The sequence below is a fragment of the Ciona robusta genome, chromosome 9 (genome assembly GCF_009617815.1).
Source record: "Ciona robusta chromosome 9, ASM961781v2".
NCBI classification, from domain to species: domain Eukaryota; kingdom Metazoa; phylum Chordata; class Ascidiacea; order Phlebobranchia; family Cionidae; genus Ciona; species Ciona robusta.
The window spans coordinates 6069010-6085782 of record NC_143243.1 but is presented as its reverse complement, the minus strand read 5'-3'; the positions used below and the strand labels follow the sequence as shown (position 1 = coordinate 6085782).

General features: G+C 35.0%; 3 protein-coding genes across 10 annotated transcripts; all 3 read right to left on the bottom strand.

Moving 5' to 3' along the window:
- Nucleotides 1-1413: 1413 nt before the first annotated feature.
- LOC149731649 (beta-1,4-galactosyltransferase 4-like) lies at nt 1414-8189 on the bottom strand. The gene is made up of 8 exons (XM_089884548.1): nt 7850-8189; nt 5199-5675; nt 4388-4507; nt 4119-4235; nt 3615-3825; nt 2623-2773; nt 2194-2314; nt 1414-1996 (listed from the first exon to the last, which is right to left on the bottom strand). Exons 1-8 carry the CDS (start codon nt 8030-8032, stop codon nt 1928-1930), a joined length of 1449 nt encoding a protein of 482 aa, XP_089740674.1. The 5' UTR covers nt 8033-8189; the 3' UTR covers nt 1414-1927.
- A 775-nt stretch (nt 8190-8964) lies between these two features.
- LOC149731648 (uncharacterized) lies at nt 8965-14289 on the bottom strand. Of its 2 annotated transcripts, XM_089884553.1 has the most exons (15): nt 14038-14289; nt 13794-13924; nt 13475-13550; nt 12501-13034; nt 12055-12161; nt 11497-11603; nt 11094-11192; nt 10668-10834; nt 10462-10590; nt 10266-10388; nt 10096-10140; nt 9983-10015; nt 9772-9867; nt 9451-9615; nt 8965-9393 (listed from the first exon to the last, which is right to left on the bottom strand). In XM_089884553.1, the coding sequence occupies exons 4-15, from the start codon at nt 12582-12584 to the stop codon at nt 9244-9246; spliced, it is 1305 nt and encodes a 434-aa protein (XP_089740679.1). In that variant the 5' UTR covers nt 12585-13034; nt 13475-13550; nt 13794-13924; nt 14038-14289; the 3' UTR covers nt 8965-9243. The 2 variants fall into 2 exon arrangements, with proteins under 2 accessions (XP_089740679.1, XP_089740681.1); XM_089884555.1 differs by lacking the exons at nt 9772-9867; nt 9983-10015 and having other exon boundaries at nt 14038-14267.
- A 243-nt stretch (nt 14290-14532) lies between these two features.
- LOC149731647 (F-box/WD repeat-containing protein 2-like) lies at nt 14533-16643 on the bottom strand. 7 transcript variants are annotated; one of them, XM_089884561.1, is made up of 7 exons: nt 16334-16626; nt 16091-16250; nt 15741-15909; nt 15566-15679; nt 15231-15445; nt 14836-14878; nt 14533-14657 (listed from the first exon to the last, which is right to left on the bottom strand). In XM_089884561.1, exons 1-6 carry the CDS (start codon nt 16504-16506, stop codon nt 14867-14869), a joined length of 843 nt encoding a protein of 280 aa, XP_089740687.1. In that variant the 5' UTR covers nt 16507-16626; the 3' UTR covers nt 14533-14657; nt 14836-14866. The 7 variants fall into 7 exon arrangements, 5 of the variants coding, with proteins under 5 accessions (XP_089740687.1, XP_089740686.1, XP_089740689.1 ...); XM_089884560.1 differs by having other exon boundaries at nt 14533-15083; nt 16334-16643; XM_089884563.1 differs by having other exon boundaries at nt 14617-14878; nt 16334-16627.
- Between the last annotated feature and the right edge of the window lie 130 nt (nt 16644-16773).

The following is a 16773-nucleotide window of genomic DNA, read 5'->3' as shown; positions in this document are numbered from 1 at the left end:
ATATTTAGGCTAGCCGCGCCCGTTGCTAATCAATGCTTCAGTATTTTCTTGCGTACCTTTCTCAAAAGGTTCAGTTATGAACGACGTTTGTATGAACTTAGAACAATATTTTTACAGCGTTTCGAAACAGAAAATCTTTTTGTGATTCGTTGCCGGAGTAACTACCTGTTTAACGTCTATTTTAAAGGAAAACAACGATTTCGAAAGAATGTAGCGTTCATCAGAGAAAAAGGTTATGAATCTTGTATACGGTCATGCATGGGCGTCGCCAAGGGGGGGCCTGAGGGACCATGCCCCCTCCCCCAATTTTTTAGTTTTACAGTAATGTTATTGGTGAAAAAATAAAATAAAGTGTTACACGTGCTAAACAGTGATGTTAAAATGGGGATCTCGATTCTGTTCCGGATCTTTTTTCAAATTAAAAGAAAAAAAAAACATTTAAGCCTGTTTTTAAATTTCTTACACATGCTAAATGATGAGGTGCCAATCCCTATTATGACGCAAATAATCGCCGTGTGAAATGCTATTATGTCGTAATTAGTTGCCAGGTCAAACAATCGCTATTATGATGGATGAACTCACGCGTGTGAATCCATACTATTTCGTAAGAAACAGTCTACCTGCTAGCTAAGAAAAACAAATCTCAAATTTTGTGACAAAAATGGCTGGTGGTAGGCAACGAATGGAGTTTTAAATGTAGTTGTAGATCGTTGTGTTTTCATGCGGCGTAATTGTGAAAAATAAATGCCATTTACAGTACGCCTTCCCGTGTTTTGTGTTGTAATTAGGAGGTTTTTCAAACCCAAAATACAACCGTAAAACATTTGCCCCCCACCAAAATTTTAGGCTGGCTGCGCCCTTGCGGTCATGCATATAGTAGGATAGGGGGGAGATGGGACACCTTTAGCACATGATATCCAAATATCCTCATCGTGTTTTAATCAATTAACAACGGTCTATGGAAGTCGCGAGGACAAGGTTTTATAATTCCTTAAATGTGTTTGTTTACTACCAAAATGTACGAGAAAATAGAATAAAAAGGTGTCCCATCTTCCTATATATCGACTGTACAAAACTATTCACGAAAAAAGTAGCGGTTTGGTATGAAACGAATGTTTAACGCGGACAATCGGGATTTTGCTAATGCATGTAATATTATTAAGTAGCCACTTGCATAAATGTTTAACAGGTTAAAATATATATAGGATGACGTACGATCCATTATGACGTGCCAAAAGCAATTCAAACTCCTCTTCGGGTAAGAAACCAACGCTAATTAAAACAGGGACCGGTTCTACTGTACACCAACTGTGTCGGTGGTTTTATGTACATACCTCAATGGCCAAGCTGCCACACTAAACACCTTGTAAAAACTGCAACTATTACTTGACAAGGTTTTTAAATACTTCACGGTTAAAGTAAAAAGTCTTCGTTTTTGACCAGTATATTTATGAAAGATGTTTCACCAATATATTGTATAGAAGTTTTTTTCGCACCAGCACAGTGCCGCGCACGATCTTATAATCATGAGAACTAAATGCAGAAGTTTACAAGCTGGTAAAAGTCTCGTCCTTTCAGATATAGATAAGCAAACTTACAGCCGGGACAGAAACCCACATACACCGACATATAAGCTATGTAGTGCAAAGGTAATATGTTGCTACACTTTTAAATTGTATATACTTTGAAACAAGCGAAAGAAGTCGTGAAAACTCACGCCAGCTACAAAGGATTAGAATAATAATATTAAAAAAAAACAGATACTCAAAACAAACGCGCAATATTGGAGCATTAAAATTGAAGCAAGTTGCAGAATTAAAACTAAATTGTTTTTATGAAGTCTCTTCTGTTTGACGAGCTTCGTCTATTTCATGTCGATTCGAACAGATCTTGATCTTTACTGTCCCTAATACTCTTCACCCGTTTGTTACCTTGCTGGCGCCATAATGTCAACCGTTACATTGGTATAAAGCTTGTTCTTCTGCTTTGATACGACCTAGGCAAAGCAGGTTTAAACGCTTGACTGGGCTAGAACGCTGCGAAAACTGTACAAATAATTTACGGTTTTGCGCACATGTTTAACGGATACACAGGTTTTGTCAGCCGATGAAAAATGCCTTAACCAAAAACAACCTATGTTAAACGTAAAAAGTCGTTCCAAAGAGCAACGCTTTCACATTATACGTTACAAACCTTGTATTCAAGTGTGTTTAGACCATCGTTTGCCATCGTGTCTTTAGTCCTGCGTATTTGGTCGAAGCGTTTTGGGTTTGGTTCGTTTCCCTTCTCTCTTTGATGAGTAATCATCTTATACCTGGTCGGGAAACGTATTTTGGATTAGAGCCGTTAATTTCGCCAGACGTGGTACTGGCTTTATTAAATATTCATGCCCTCCAACAGTGACACTGGATCAAAGAATTCGTGGGCAGCTTTCGAGCGCAAAGAGTTTTGAATTGGTTACTTTGTTATGGGAGAACAAAACAAGGGGGTTGTAAATAACTGGGACGCTCAAGTTAACTGGCGCGGAACGTTGCTTCTGTATAAGCGAACCATTACGGGTTAGGAGAACAAAAAGTTTGTCTGTATCTTTCGTTTAGCTTTGGATCAATATGAAACTGATACCTTGAGATATCCATAGGGTAACGAATAATATTCATGCCAGAAAACTTGACACGGTTAAACATATCGTCGTCTTCTCCACCCCAACCCCAGAATGAATTAGAGTAACCGTTCACTTTTTGGAATTGTTCCTTTGTCAGCTCAGTCACGCCACCTGAACCGTATACTCAGTCAGCCAAGAGATATTTATATTAACTACTGGGCACACACAGGTACGGTATAATGGTATTGTTTAAGTACATACGTGTTTTGGAAGACACCAACGACTTTCTTCTTACCGTTTGACTTAAGGAAGGTTATATATTCTTTACCTTTATGGTAACTTTGCCTGTCGTTGGTGCCACAAACTATTTGCTATGTTTTAATGCGGACTTATCTTATAAAGCCATCTATACCTTCTGCTATTGCACTGTAAATAACAGGTTGAATAAATTGCCAGACAGGCTATGGTACAAATGATTATCACATGTGGAATTAATGATTATCACATAAGTAGCAAAGTAGTTAATTTGTGGAGCAAATGCTCCTTAATTAAACAAAATGTAAACTCTTTGAAATTGTGACAACACATATATTTTGCGGTTAAACTGAACCTGAGATATAAAATTTAACTTAAATAGGGGTCTCTATCATGTCTAAGTAAACCTAACCAAAAGCTGCCTTTACCCTGACATGTTAATTATTTCTATGATTTGCACACCTAAACAGGCATTTACACAAAACTAAGCCAGACTTATTAGCCTTTATGTACTGTAGTGCATGGGCTTTTATTCTTGACCAGGGCTTATACATATAGTAGAGTGGGGAAAGATGGGACACCTTTCATTATATTTTCTCTTCCCATTTGGTAGCAAACAGAGAACATTCAAAGAAATATAAAACCGTATCCTCACAACTTTCATGGACGGTTGTTGAGTGTTTAAAACACGATTGGGATATTTGGACATAATGCACTAAAGGTGCCCGTCTTCCTCTGACGCTACTATACAACTTACCAAATATGGCAGAGTAGGGCAGTTGGTAATTAAACTTGTCCACCCCAGCTGACAGGTGGCGAGGACTTGAGGGGCAAGAGTATATACTCTTGTCATTCTCAAGCACCAAGTCCACATCATGGAAAGCAAAACATTGAAAATCATGATCTTTGATTGACTCAGCATAACCAACATTCATCAGCTTGGCACGATTAAATTTACCAGTACCAGCCTGTGGGTGGATTAAATCACAATCCGATTTTATCTTATGTTTACACATATTTTTTTAAAAGGAATACTAACCTAAAATTAGAATTTGTGTATTAATGGAAACGCTCAAATTGAGGAAACAATGCTCTAATAAAATAATGCTTAAATGTGATGCAGTGCAGAAACTTAATGGGAGGTCCGCCAACTCTATCACATCAGGTTTGGCACCTATGAGTCACACTGTATATGCAATGGACATGACTTATTTCATGAACTGCTGTGCATTGAATTGTAAGTATAATAGAATAAGCTGACCTGATTAACAACATAGATGGCGTAATCAAGTTGTTGACGTTGTAGGGTGGGATGCATGTACTCGAGGAAATACCGCAAATGTTCTTCTCTGTCCCGATAAGGAATAACTATGGCAACCTAGTTTGTAAGAGTTTGTACATTAAAAATGGTTTAACAGGAATTTAAATAGGTTTAGACCTATAAAAACTTTTTTTATTGTTATAAACTTGGATAAAAATCAGAAACTTTTACCAAATGCATGCAATTTATTACATTGAATTAATACTCACTTTACATAAGGCTTTACAGTAAGGGGGCTTGTAGTGACCGCCATCTTTAACCAGTGGGTTATCCGCTTCTAGTTTGGATATTTCTGGTGCAGTGTGGGCAAAAGACACATCTATATTTCCCTGTTATGTATCCACATGGTTTATGGATCAATATTTGGTAGTTGGATCAATAAGATACTAGGAATTGGTAAATGGCTAGTCTCTGTGTCAACAGATATAAAAATCTCACAGCGTAAAATAAGCATAGACTGATTGGGTGAAAACTGGGAAAAATCAATTTTACTGTGGTTGGTCCTCTAACGAACCAGTCAAACTTGTTGTGATTAATTGTTTATACAATAGTTCAACACACACACTTAACAGTCATTGTTTTCTCAAATATGAGAACCTGGTACTAAGATAACATGGAATATACCCATTATAATTTTCGAACAATTGTTCATGTTCCTTTCCTCGTTCAAATACACATACCTATTATAAACCTTCACTACATCTTTTAATGGCAATTAAAAAATAATTAAATATATATATTCAGAAGTTAAAAAGTAAATATTTAGATTTTAAACTGTGTCTGTCTAGTTCTCCATTTACATCGCCACATATTTACATTACATTCAAGCTACAAATGTTGAATGCCACATGATTAAGTGATGTAAAACAATTCTTATTTTAAATATAAAATTCATGCCTTTTCATACATAAGCAAAAAGATATAAAATCCATGCTTTTATAAATATAACTACTAGTCTACTACTAACCATTAACAACACAACTCCCTTTCCAAGTATTCTACATTAAGAACTTCACAAACCTGTAAGTCTGGAGGGGTTTCAGGACAATCTGGCAAAATAGCTTCTTCTCCAGCTTCTGCTGGTTTATCAGGGACAGTGGTTGTTGTTGCTCCTGTTGTTGTTGTTGTTGTTGATATTGTTGTTGTTGTTGTTGGTTCTGTTGTTGTTGAACCTAAAACTGTAGATGTTGTTGTAGAAGGTATTGTTGTCATTTCCACAGGCGAAATTGTTTCATTTTGTAATTGCTCAGGTTTGGTCATATTCGATAAATTGTCTTTTTTTGGTGTAGGAGTTGTACTTGGTGCAGCAGTTGTTCTTAGTTCAACACTATCAACAATATGACGTAAAGAGCTACGTGCTGGATACCGTTGAGCCCATTTACGTAACTTAATCAAGTTTTTGGTGTTAGTACAAGTTCCGTTTGCGCACAGTTTCGAAATTGAAGACACTGAACTTGTACTTTTGATATCTTGCTTCATGTTGACATAAGCTGATACCTAACATAAAGTAAAAGTAATGTTTAATTGAATTACTATGATTTTTTTCCACAGCAAATATAATGACAAATGACAATACCCATATCCGTCATGTGGTAGGCTATTCAATCATCAATTAGCAGGAAGGAAGTAAATCTAGGCAGCAGGCCAAAGTTTCTAAACCACATCAGATATCTCACACTATATAGTCCAAATACCATATACTATACTAATATTTACTGTTTTGTTAATTTTGATGATGGATGCTACTCACTATATTGTTTGTCAATTGTGTAATATAATGTTTTGAAATAATAAAAATAATGTAATGGTCCAGTTAGATCTCATCACATTTATAGGCACCTAACATGGGTATGCAGGGTATGCATGTGTAACACTGGCGTAGAGTACGGGCGTGCGGGAGTGCGACGCACTCCTGCCAATTTACGAATTCACTACTCCTGTTTAATGTAGGAATACCGCACGCGCGTATAATGTCTCGACGATGACAATCAACAGAATAATTCGTAAAGAAATGTGTTAAAATTTGACTTATATTTGCGCCATCGTGATTATTACAACATAACATCGTATTGTTTGTAAATATGCGTCAAATCACGCCCATTTTACACCTCCCTGATTGATCAATCAGAAACAAAGGAATCGTGGATTAACTAGCATTATTACGTGTGCTAGACCAGACAATCGCATAATATGTATGCTTATGGGAGTATTTATTATAGCAATGTTTGGTTTACTTGATTGCGAGTTGCTGATGTGCGGCAGGCATGTAAAAAAAACAAAAGTACGACCGATACTGATTCGTATTTAAATTTTTCTGGCAGTTTCGTAAATCATAGACGCATGCGTTCTGCTTACGCCTTTTTTTTAGAATGTTAAAAACGTGTTAAAAGTGCTTTCGCACAGTGGAGTTTTAGTTTTTCACTTATATTTTAACGAACTTTCTTCCGCTGCCCACTGACAGTGTTTTTTTGGCTATAAGCAAACGATTCCTCGTGCGGTGTTGATCGCAGCGCACAAACTTAATTGAAAACGTGTCAATCTAGTTTCGTTTTTTATGATTAAAGCCAGATTACCGCGACGATTTCAACTTGCAACAGACACAAACTGTCAGTACTCAATATTTGCGGGTAAAAACGATTTTTGCCGATATAAAAAAAGCTCTCCTGATATAAATACGGCCCAGTTTCATATACCATACTTCTCAAACTGTGTTCGGTCAGCATACAAATTATTAACAAAAGCTAGTTTAAAGAACTGTAAAACTAATCGGCAATCACCAACCAAAGTTTATGGCAACCAACTTCCTCTTTTGAAATTAACAGGAATTTACGGTTTAAAAATGCCTGTGTTTTGTAAGTAATCCCCGAACATACACATGTTAAAATCATGGTTTATATTGCTTACACAATACGCATTCGTCACAATTCCTATTATTGCGCAATCAAATACCGTAAGTTATTACGAAATAGCTAGTTATGTTACGTCACTACGAATGTTTCTTGCCCGCATAAATGCAGGATTTATGATAAATTAAAGCTGTTTGTTACGTCAGAACTGCAGGAATAGGTAACTTACGTTAACATTATACGATTTGTTACGTAGCTGACGGAGTAAATATTAAATTCCAGAGTATTAAAATATTAAGCGGTATTACACTTGCAAATTAAACCACGTTACATTGCGATAAGTGTTCCTGTCACGTAGAAGGTCTTACTATTGCGTTAAGATACATCCGAATTAAATTGTGTTTGCGTGTTTGCCACACTCCCACGCAATTGCAAAACTCTACGCCAATGATGTGTAACATACATTTGATTTTAATACCCTATATGAACAATCTACACATTATAGTAGCAGGTTAATTGACCCATGGTGTCATTCTATTTTCTCCAAATCTATAATGTTTAAATTTTAAAACCATGATTAAACGCAAGATTCGTGACAACATGGGTAAATCATTTTAAACGAATCGGTTACCAGCAGGACAAGTTATAACAGGTAATTGTAAATAATGTAACTATGTAAGAATTATTGGCAATATTACACAGATTTTTTTAGGTTTAAAACATTATTTAATAGCACTAATATGTACAAAGGCTTGACGCAACAGAAGCCCTAAAATATTATTTTTGTATAGCTTAACAGAATATTTACACTAAAACACAGTTTACCTCAGTTGTATAAAGATAATACAGTACCGGAACTTGCAAAATGAACACAAAGACCAATGCAAGCGTTTTCCTGCGCACTGCCCCCTCGAAAAAAACAGTTACAGTTGAACTTGTTCTGGTTTTTTCAAGGCTTCCTGCTTTAATGGGTATCACTGGTATTTTATCCATGTGTTCTTTGCTCATGTTGGAGCTATTTATTGCTTTACTGTAGTTTTATGCTCCCTTCACCTATTTACAAGCATTGTTGCTACAGCAGATTTATACTTTTACATCTAAGCAGTTAAAATATTGCGCGAAAAATCTGCAGTAATCAAAAAAACATTAGTTCTGTTTTACTATTTAATATTCACCCCGTTTCTGTATACATTCACACTACTAAGAATTCTAAAGTACTTCCGTGAAGTTCTAACCGTTTTAAGCTATTCTGCGCGTGTGGTTGATGCGTTGTCAGTGTTGTCTGGTTTTTCCTGACACGGCGCGGCAAACAAATAGAGAGTAAATGTTTGCAAGGGCAGGGGATCGGCTAGTGCAATATACATTTTCATCGTGTTAAAATACCTTATACAAAACACTCTTACCGCTATCGATTTCCCTATTTATTCTACAATGACGCTAAAACGGCTGCACGTACGAAACACTCAAAGAAGTGAAAATACCCAACTAACAAAGAGGCAATCGAAGTAAGAATCAATCGAAGAAAACTTTAATCTGGTATATAGGGACGTGAGGTTTTACTTCTCGCTTTGTTCTCCTATCTTAAATTAAACTCGCTTCCGCATTAAGAACATACGATTGACAGTTGATGGTGCCGACTGCCAAATCCGAACTTAAAGAGAAGCAACTGACTTGCCACACAGCTACAGGATTATGCCATATGATTCTCTTTAAAAGATTACTATAATTATACTGACGCTTTGACCTGCATGTTTATGCGGTATATGTCGGTATCCATTTAGAAAAAATAATTCGCAAGTAATTTGATACAGTACCACGCGTCCGAAAACTGAACGAACGCATTTCTATTTTGTAATTAGAGAAACAGTATAGAACGATGGATACACAGTAGACTGCAAAACCAGTACTAAAGCAATCAGAATTGACTGAAATTCAGAAACTACTTGGTAATATCTTTTAATGTTTATCATAACGATAAGACCGTCTGGTAACAGATTAACACAAACAATGCCAAAACCAAGTGAGTATGCTAACGATTACACATCCTGCATCAAACGCTGGAACAAAATTAGAGAAACTTTTCGATGAAATTCAATAGATTAAACTGATGGATGATTTTCACCAAGACGTCTTCTTCACCCCGTTGTTGTAGATGTACGCTCACAATCGCCTCCCACTATGACGTAACAATAGATAAACGGCCCTCTGCCAAAGCTACGTCACTTTTCGGTCTCGCTTTTTTTAGCGGCGCGATTTCGCTGCTCGCTGTACTTTTGTGGCCTTGATCCTCTACCGCTACCAGCGCTGGCTCTGTAACCACCACCTCGCCCTCCGGGCGAACTTGGCCGATATATCTCCAGGTCGGGTTTCTGCCGACAAGGTCACGTAAGAAAAGCTCAGACACGTAATGCCTATGCAAATGTTACCTTCGGTTTGAATTTTTCCTCAGGACGTTCAGTTTGATCACTTGCTTTGACTCTCTTCTTTTTCACATCTTCTTCTTTCCACTTTTTATGGTAAAACTCTTTTGTTGTTGGTCCTTTAGGTTTTGGTCCCTTTCCAAATTCTTTGCTTGGATTTATATCACCAGCCTGGTATTAGCGGCAAATTAAAACACCAAGCTTAGCATGATTATAGAAACAAGGAAAGCAGAAAACACAGTCTAACATAAGCAGCTCTGTTAACCTAAACTTTTCACTGTGGCAAAAGTGAAAGTATTTTAAACTGAACAAATTTATCGGTATAACCTCATTCAGATTCGGCCATTCAATCTCTGTCTCCTCACTCCACTGCTGTTCTAAATAAAGGTGCGAAAACAGTCCTGAAACGCTTGCACCTTTTGCCTGTGAAACATTAAACTGACTAATTGTTCTCGCTCGTTGTTTTACCTATGTTACACCTCAAAATCTGACACTTCACTGTCTGTAATAAATACTAGGTTCTAGAGTACTAGCGTACCTTTTCTTTGGACTTAAGCGCTGAAGTCTTTCTCTGTAACAAGTAAGAGTAGATCGTATTTTGATTAATACTAATACACAACAAACATACGATTTAACGGTTATGGTTCTTACTTTAGATTTGGTTATTTTATCATTTGGTCCATCTTTTTGAAGAATCTATAAAATATGAAAATGTTTCGTCAATTTTTTTCTAAAACCAAACATTAAATTATAAAAAGGGTAACAAAATACAATTAAACAACTACTCAGTTTACACCAATACGAAAACACAAGTTCCAAACCTTTAACTTCTCTCCTGTATCTTCATGGTTTCTACTTGAAGATTGGGCATCTGGGTCATTCTGTGTCGGAGGATCCGGTCTCGTCTCACCCAATGTTTTTTTCCCATTTTCTTTAAGATTTGCCTAAAAATGCAATAACATCTATATTTAATTGACTCCAAAACCAAATGCTTTTCATTGGAATATTTTGTTGTACCTCCTTCTTCCGCTTAATCTTTTCCGCTTCTATCTTCTTCTTCTTTTCCACATCTCTCCTTTTTTTTCTCTCCTCCTCTTTTTTCTTTCTTCTCTCTAGATCAGCTTTCCGACGTTCATCTCGAACTTTCTAAAAAAATTGATTAATTTATAGACTCCTAACTGACAATTAAAAAAACGTAATAAGCCCAAAGATTGTTACCATACCTTTCTTTCATCTCTTTTCTGTTTAATAAAAGCAGTAAGAGGAGTTTCAACCATTTTGTGATTCTTTTTCTCCCGTAGCTCCAACTCATCAAGATACTTCTCGACATCCAGGATTTCTTTTTCCTCTTCTTCATCCAGTGTTTCCAGAAACTTCTGGTAATCAGGGTCTGAAAACATAAACATGTTATGAGGAGTGTATTTTGTTGACAGGAATACAAAAGTGTCCTTTAAGAACTACTTGGGTGTCACTCATTTATACACTTTGGGTTTTATTTTATTGTATATGGGTGAGGTCCTACACACCTACAGCAAGGAACAGAGGCAGTGGCATGTCAAATGTTTCTGACTTTATTATGGTCTGTTGCCGTAACACTGCATTGTGTGTAGTTCAAATACCACAAATTAAACATTAACAAGCAACCTTACCCTGTTCTATAGTGTCTACTTTCAGATCTTCCTTTTTACGATTTTTTCTGGGAATTTTTTGGAAAGGTGCGAACTCAACCACACACGGATGTTTTGTACCTAAGCATATTTATTTGTTTACGATCTTGGCATCCAAAATACAATGTTTTTACAAGGAATAATATTAACAATATATAAAAAAAATATAAAAAAACAGTGCTTTTGTGAGTTTTTTATCAAAAGATATTTCTGATACAGAAGAATCTTATTTTTTGTACAGAATCTGTTACCAAAACGTGTATTCTGTTACCTATTTCTACATGTTGAAAAACCAAAATAGGTTGTAGTTTTTCTTGTTAGGAAAAGTATTAATAGCACAACACATAACTGTTAATAAACCTGATCATTAGTTCAAAAGACATACCATTTTTAAACTCAAACTCATGGCCATCAAACCGATCTCTAAATTTAAAAATGTCATCAGTGTTTATAAAGTTGATGTAGGCTCGGCAGAAATTGTTCGGAACCAACCTGCAAGTTGAAATTCCTATTTTTATTAATCCTACTCATTCAGCTAAGGAGAAATCAGACCTAGATTGGGAAATCAGACCTAGATTACTTTGATATGTCTAAAAGGACAAAAACAGAAGAAATATTATATCTACTTCTAGCCATAGTGCTTAAAACAAGAGAATGCAAAGTTATAACAAACTGAAACCTAAAAAATGCAGTTGGAAATAACTTATTACTAACACGTATCAAATCAACAGAGCTCATTCTTTGTACAAACCAAGCATAAGTAGCACAGGCAACTAATGATACTAGGCATGCATGTTGCAATTAATAAGTTTAAAATATGACTAATTTGCAAAATCAATTGCATTTTATAAAGTTTCATAAATTTATAAAAAAAAAGGTAAGTAGATATTTATATTATATATATATATATACTTAATTATATCTATATGAATTGTTTACTTACGTTCGGTCACCAGAAACAAAGCGAAAGTAATCATGCGGAGGTAACGTCCCGATCAATTCTTTAAATTGTTCCTCAGTTAAACCAGGTGGCAGACGTCGCATTACAACCTATTGGTATAAAATTACATGAGAATAACATCCAACATGGAAGTCAAAAACAGGGGCAATTTGTTGGATAGTCTAGTATATTGTACGGTTGTACCCTTTATAGAACAGAGCTTACAGGTTATAGTTACATACCCAGACTTTGATTTCCAATTATGTATGACACAATAGTGTTATTTGTCTGTACCCACAGACCACAAAGATATAATAGAGAGCAACGTATATGGGCACATTTTTATCTTATTCTTGTGTAGAATATCACAAAACCAAAAATCTTATGAGCTTAATACTGGATATCACCAATATTTGAAACATATAATAAACATATATTTAACTGAATACCTTAGTTTGAATAAGAGTTTTCTCTCTTCTCTTTGATTTTTTCTCTTCCTTTAAGTCTTCGGTGTCTTCTGGGGCTTTCGACATGATGAACGCTCAAGCAGCAGAGTCCAAAATTATTTCAGCCACTCTGCATTCACATTACACTAAAATATTTCTAAACCCAGCCCCATTTGGGCAGATCTAAGCGGAAAAACTAAGAATTAGAATTAAAGTAAACCCTTGTAGATTGCAACATGACGTTTCAATAACACCTTTTTTACTCCTGGCACCATACAGGTGGATTCTTACAGAGAAAAAGGTTCAAATTCAAGTAAAACAATAATGAGTTGATGTTTTTAAATGCAGAATTAGTTATTGGCACTAAACAGACATATTCCTTTTCAATACAATCTGAAGCATGTCTGACAGCTTTCTTTGCAATCAGAGAGAAGAAAATCCTTCATTAACAAATGTGAAGAGATATCACATTTCTGCATCAAATTGAATTTATTCCATGGACAACCAGTGATAAACTATGACGAAGGACTGCCCAACCTATTAAAACATAACTCAAGTTTATTATTAAATCATATATAAGATTCAACTAGATTTAGATTAAAGTAGAAAATTTTTTTAGGCTAACTTCTTAACTGAGTCCTATTTTACTGCTTATTTAATTGGGGCATTTTTATATAGCTTCTTTAATTAATTTAACGAATATAGTGGAATAAATTAATGTGTTCGGCCATCAGTTAGAAACTAAAGTTGGGCTTTGCAGATCACAAAAGTTTAAAAATCCTGTGTTAGCTTGTTAAAATAGTCAGTGTAATAAATTGTCCACACTTTTTTATTACCTTTTCTAAAAAAATCTGACTTAACAGCTGTTTTCACCCAATTAAAAAAAAAACCTTTTATTAGGAAGATTATTGCACAATTTTTAAATGAAAGATTAAAGGTTTAATCTGAATAACGCCAATACACTATTCAATACATACAAGAGCCAGCAGAATCCTAGAACGTTCATATTCACTAAGATCAGAGAGCAGTGATGATTTTAAGACAGATCTGAACCTTTATCGAAATAAATGGTGTAAATGAAGTTAAACCATTGATTTAACTGATTATTACATTACTGTTAAAGTGGGTAACACAACGCTATAAACTTTACAGCTTTAATTTGCAATATGAATAAACACAAAGGCATAGATTAAAAAAAAGTTATACAAGTTTCATGAAAACATCTCAAAATTAATTCATTTTAACGTTATTGCCAAAAAAGTTAGGAAGCAAATACTGCAACACAATTTCGCTTACTTCAAATGTGCACTGTATTCGTTATGCTTGCAGGGAACAACAACAATATTTGGTGAATCCTCTCGTTCTTTTGCAACTATAAACGGTAACTTTACTTCTTTACAGTGAAATGCAACAGCTTGCTGCCAGCCCTGGATTTAAAATAAAATGTTTACAACTTTAAATGACGATATGCCTTACATTATTTGTATTAAATACATAATGTAAATCATTAACTGATGGCACGAAAACAACTTCAAAATACCTTTGTCAACAGTAAATCGTCGCGAATAGTATCCAATAATTGTGCCATGTAGTTTGTTAAACTTCTTCGCAAAAATCAACTTTCATGTTTTTGACAAAACATTTTCGATAAGCTTGACTGAGCAATCGCTCATAGAGATCATTTATTACTTGGCAAGTGTAACAGATCGGGTAGATACTATTGGGGGTGCAGCACTTAATCGCTACAATACTAGTGCACAAAAAGTAATTGATATGCCAAATATACTATACCTAACGCTAATATTGTGGTAGTACAATATAGTTGGTATCTCGTACTATATTTTTAATTTAAAAATAACTATGTTATGATTTTTCAGCACAGCAGCGACTAAACATTGTTCTTTCGGCGACAGGTCGCATTCAAATCCGTCCATAAAACTGAACCCACTTAATACAATGTTATTAGTATTTCCTATTTTATCGAATCCCTTCATCTTGAGCAATGAGACTACGTCTTTAGTGTCTGTGTAGCAAATAGAGTTGCGATGTAACCGACGATTTCGTAACGCCAACTTCATTTCTCCGTTAAAGTCACATTCAACTAGGAAGACTCGTCCAATGTTGACACAAAACGATTTTTCAGAACTCAAGGGAAATTTTCTATACACAATTTTTTAGTCGTATAAGAGGTAATATTGTTGGTAAGATTGCAGTATGAAAGAATAGGTACCAAGAACCAAGTGAATGAACCATGATACTGACACATAACACAACTATACACACCACAACTTTAAATGTATAAAAAAGAAATATTAAATTATAAAAGAAAATGTAATACCTGGTAAGAGTATAATCAATTATACTCCATTCTAAGACATCACCTTGGCAAGAGCAGAAAAGACTTGTGTTATTAATTAATATATTTTGTGATTTCTCAGTTTTATTTGGGTGGAGATCATGAAGCTTGGCCAAGCAGTTATCTGAATCTGACTTCCATATCCTAATATCTATTTCTCCCATTGTAACAGCCATTATTTCACCATGCATAAAATCTTTGTTGTAGAATGTTGTTGTAAAGAGTAAAACCTAAAACGACAAGCTTTCAAATGACCCGTAATAAGATTATTTAAAAGTTACCCCCGTAATAAGATTATTTAAAATGTTGGCATTGACACAAAGCAGTGTACTAAATTTAAAGCATAATATAGATATTGGTGAAGAAACATTGTTAACCTTTTTCACCCAACAATCATGTCCATGAAACACATGAAGTGTTTCACATGTAGAAATCTTCCACAGCCTTGCTGTTTGGTCTGTAGATCCACTTAGAAGTAAATCATGTGCTTCATTTAATGCCAAACTGAACACAGCACCTGTGTGGCCTCTATAACTTTTACAATGCCCTCCATTCTCAATGTTCCAGGAGGATATAATACATGTAAAAGAACCTAGTTTGAGTAGTTTTGATTAACATTTACACTGTAAAAAACTAAATTTCTTATCAATAAGAGAATTTATTGGTATTTAGGAGAAAATCCATACAGTACAAATTAAATGAATAAGCGTACCTACATACAGGAGAGATGTGGCCAATACAATGTCAGAACATGGTTCTACAGTAAAAGTTTTGAATAAACTTCCAGAATTAATATTCCAGATGCATATCTGTCCATCTCCAGATCCTGTTACATATTAAATTCATAACTATATTCCATTTAAGCTAGATCATATGGTAGTAGTTACCGGAATATAATTTGTCGTTTCCATCATACTGTAAGCAATAAACTCTTTGTTTGTGACCACATAACTCAAGTGTGTCATGAAACTGATGAGATTTTAGTTTGTGAAAACATTTGGAACCATGGACAAATTTTTCCCTCCAGAATTTTCCACTGTTTACTCCAACATCTGTCTGTAATAGAAAAATATGGGAAAACTTAACAATTTATTTATTTGTTTGTTTATCTACACATACAAAAATAGTGGACACAGCCTAATAAAGCTGGCATTTCTAAATGCAGAAGCAAAAAATATAATTATTGTAAAATATAAACCGGTTGGGTTGGTGATAAGGACTTAAAAACACCACTGACTTTTAAAACTTTACATCCAATGTCAATGCATGATTTTTTCCACAAATCACAAGACCGAGTTATATCTTCATTCCACGATCTTTGAACTTGGCAGCAGTTGAGCATTGAGGTTGGATCTAGGTAACTTAATATCTCATTCACTACTTCAGTTGGTAAAAGTCTGGATTTTTAATATATCATATTATAATGCCACATATGTCGTTATAGTTCAGGTAAATTCCACTCACCAGACATGTTCGTTACCTGGTAAAATTCCGCACCAATAAACCATCCATTTCCGTTATCAAGTAAGTCAATTCCTTTACTTCACATAGTTTTAGAAAGAGCTTGGCCACATCAAGTCTTTGAGAAAGTGATAATTTAATAAATCTATCCTTAAAGCTGTCTTTCCAAATTGAGAAAGCTTCCCGTTCCATAATGTTAAAAAGGTAAACAAAGTTGCGGGGAAATCCCGTAACGATAAATATATTCCCCTAATTCGAGACATTAATTTTAAAATTAAAAAATTAAAAACAAACTTTTGCATAAAGATTACCAACACGAATATGTGAAAAAATGCAAAATTAATTGGGTCTGGTAAAACGCAAATCCTGTCGTTTTGTACGTTTCTGTTGATTTGGGGATTCCTGTAACAATTTAACGTCGCGTCAACAACAAAATTGGTCGTATGACACCAAAAACAC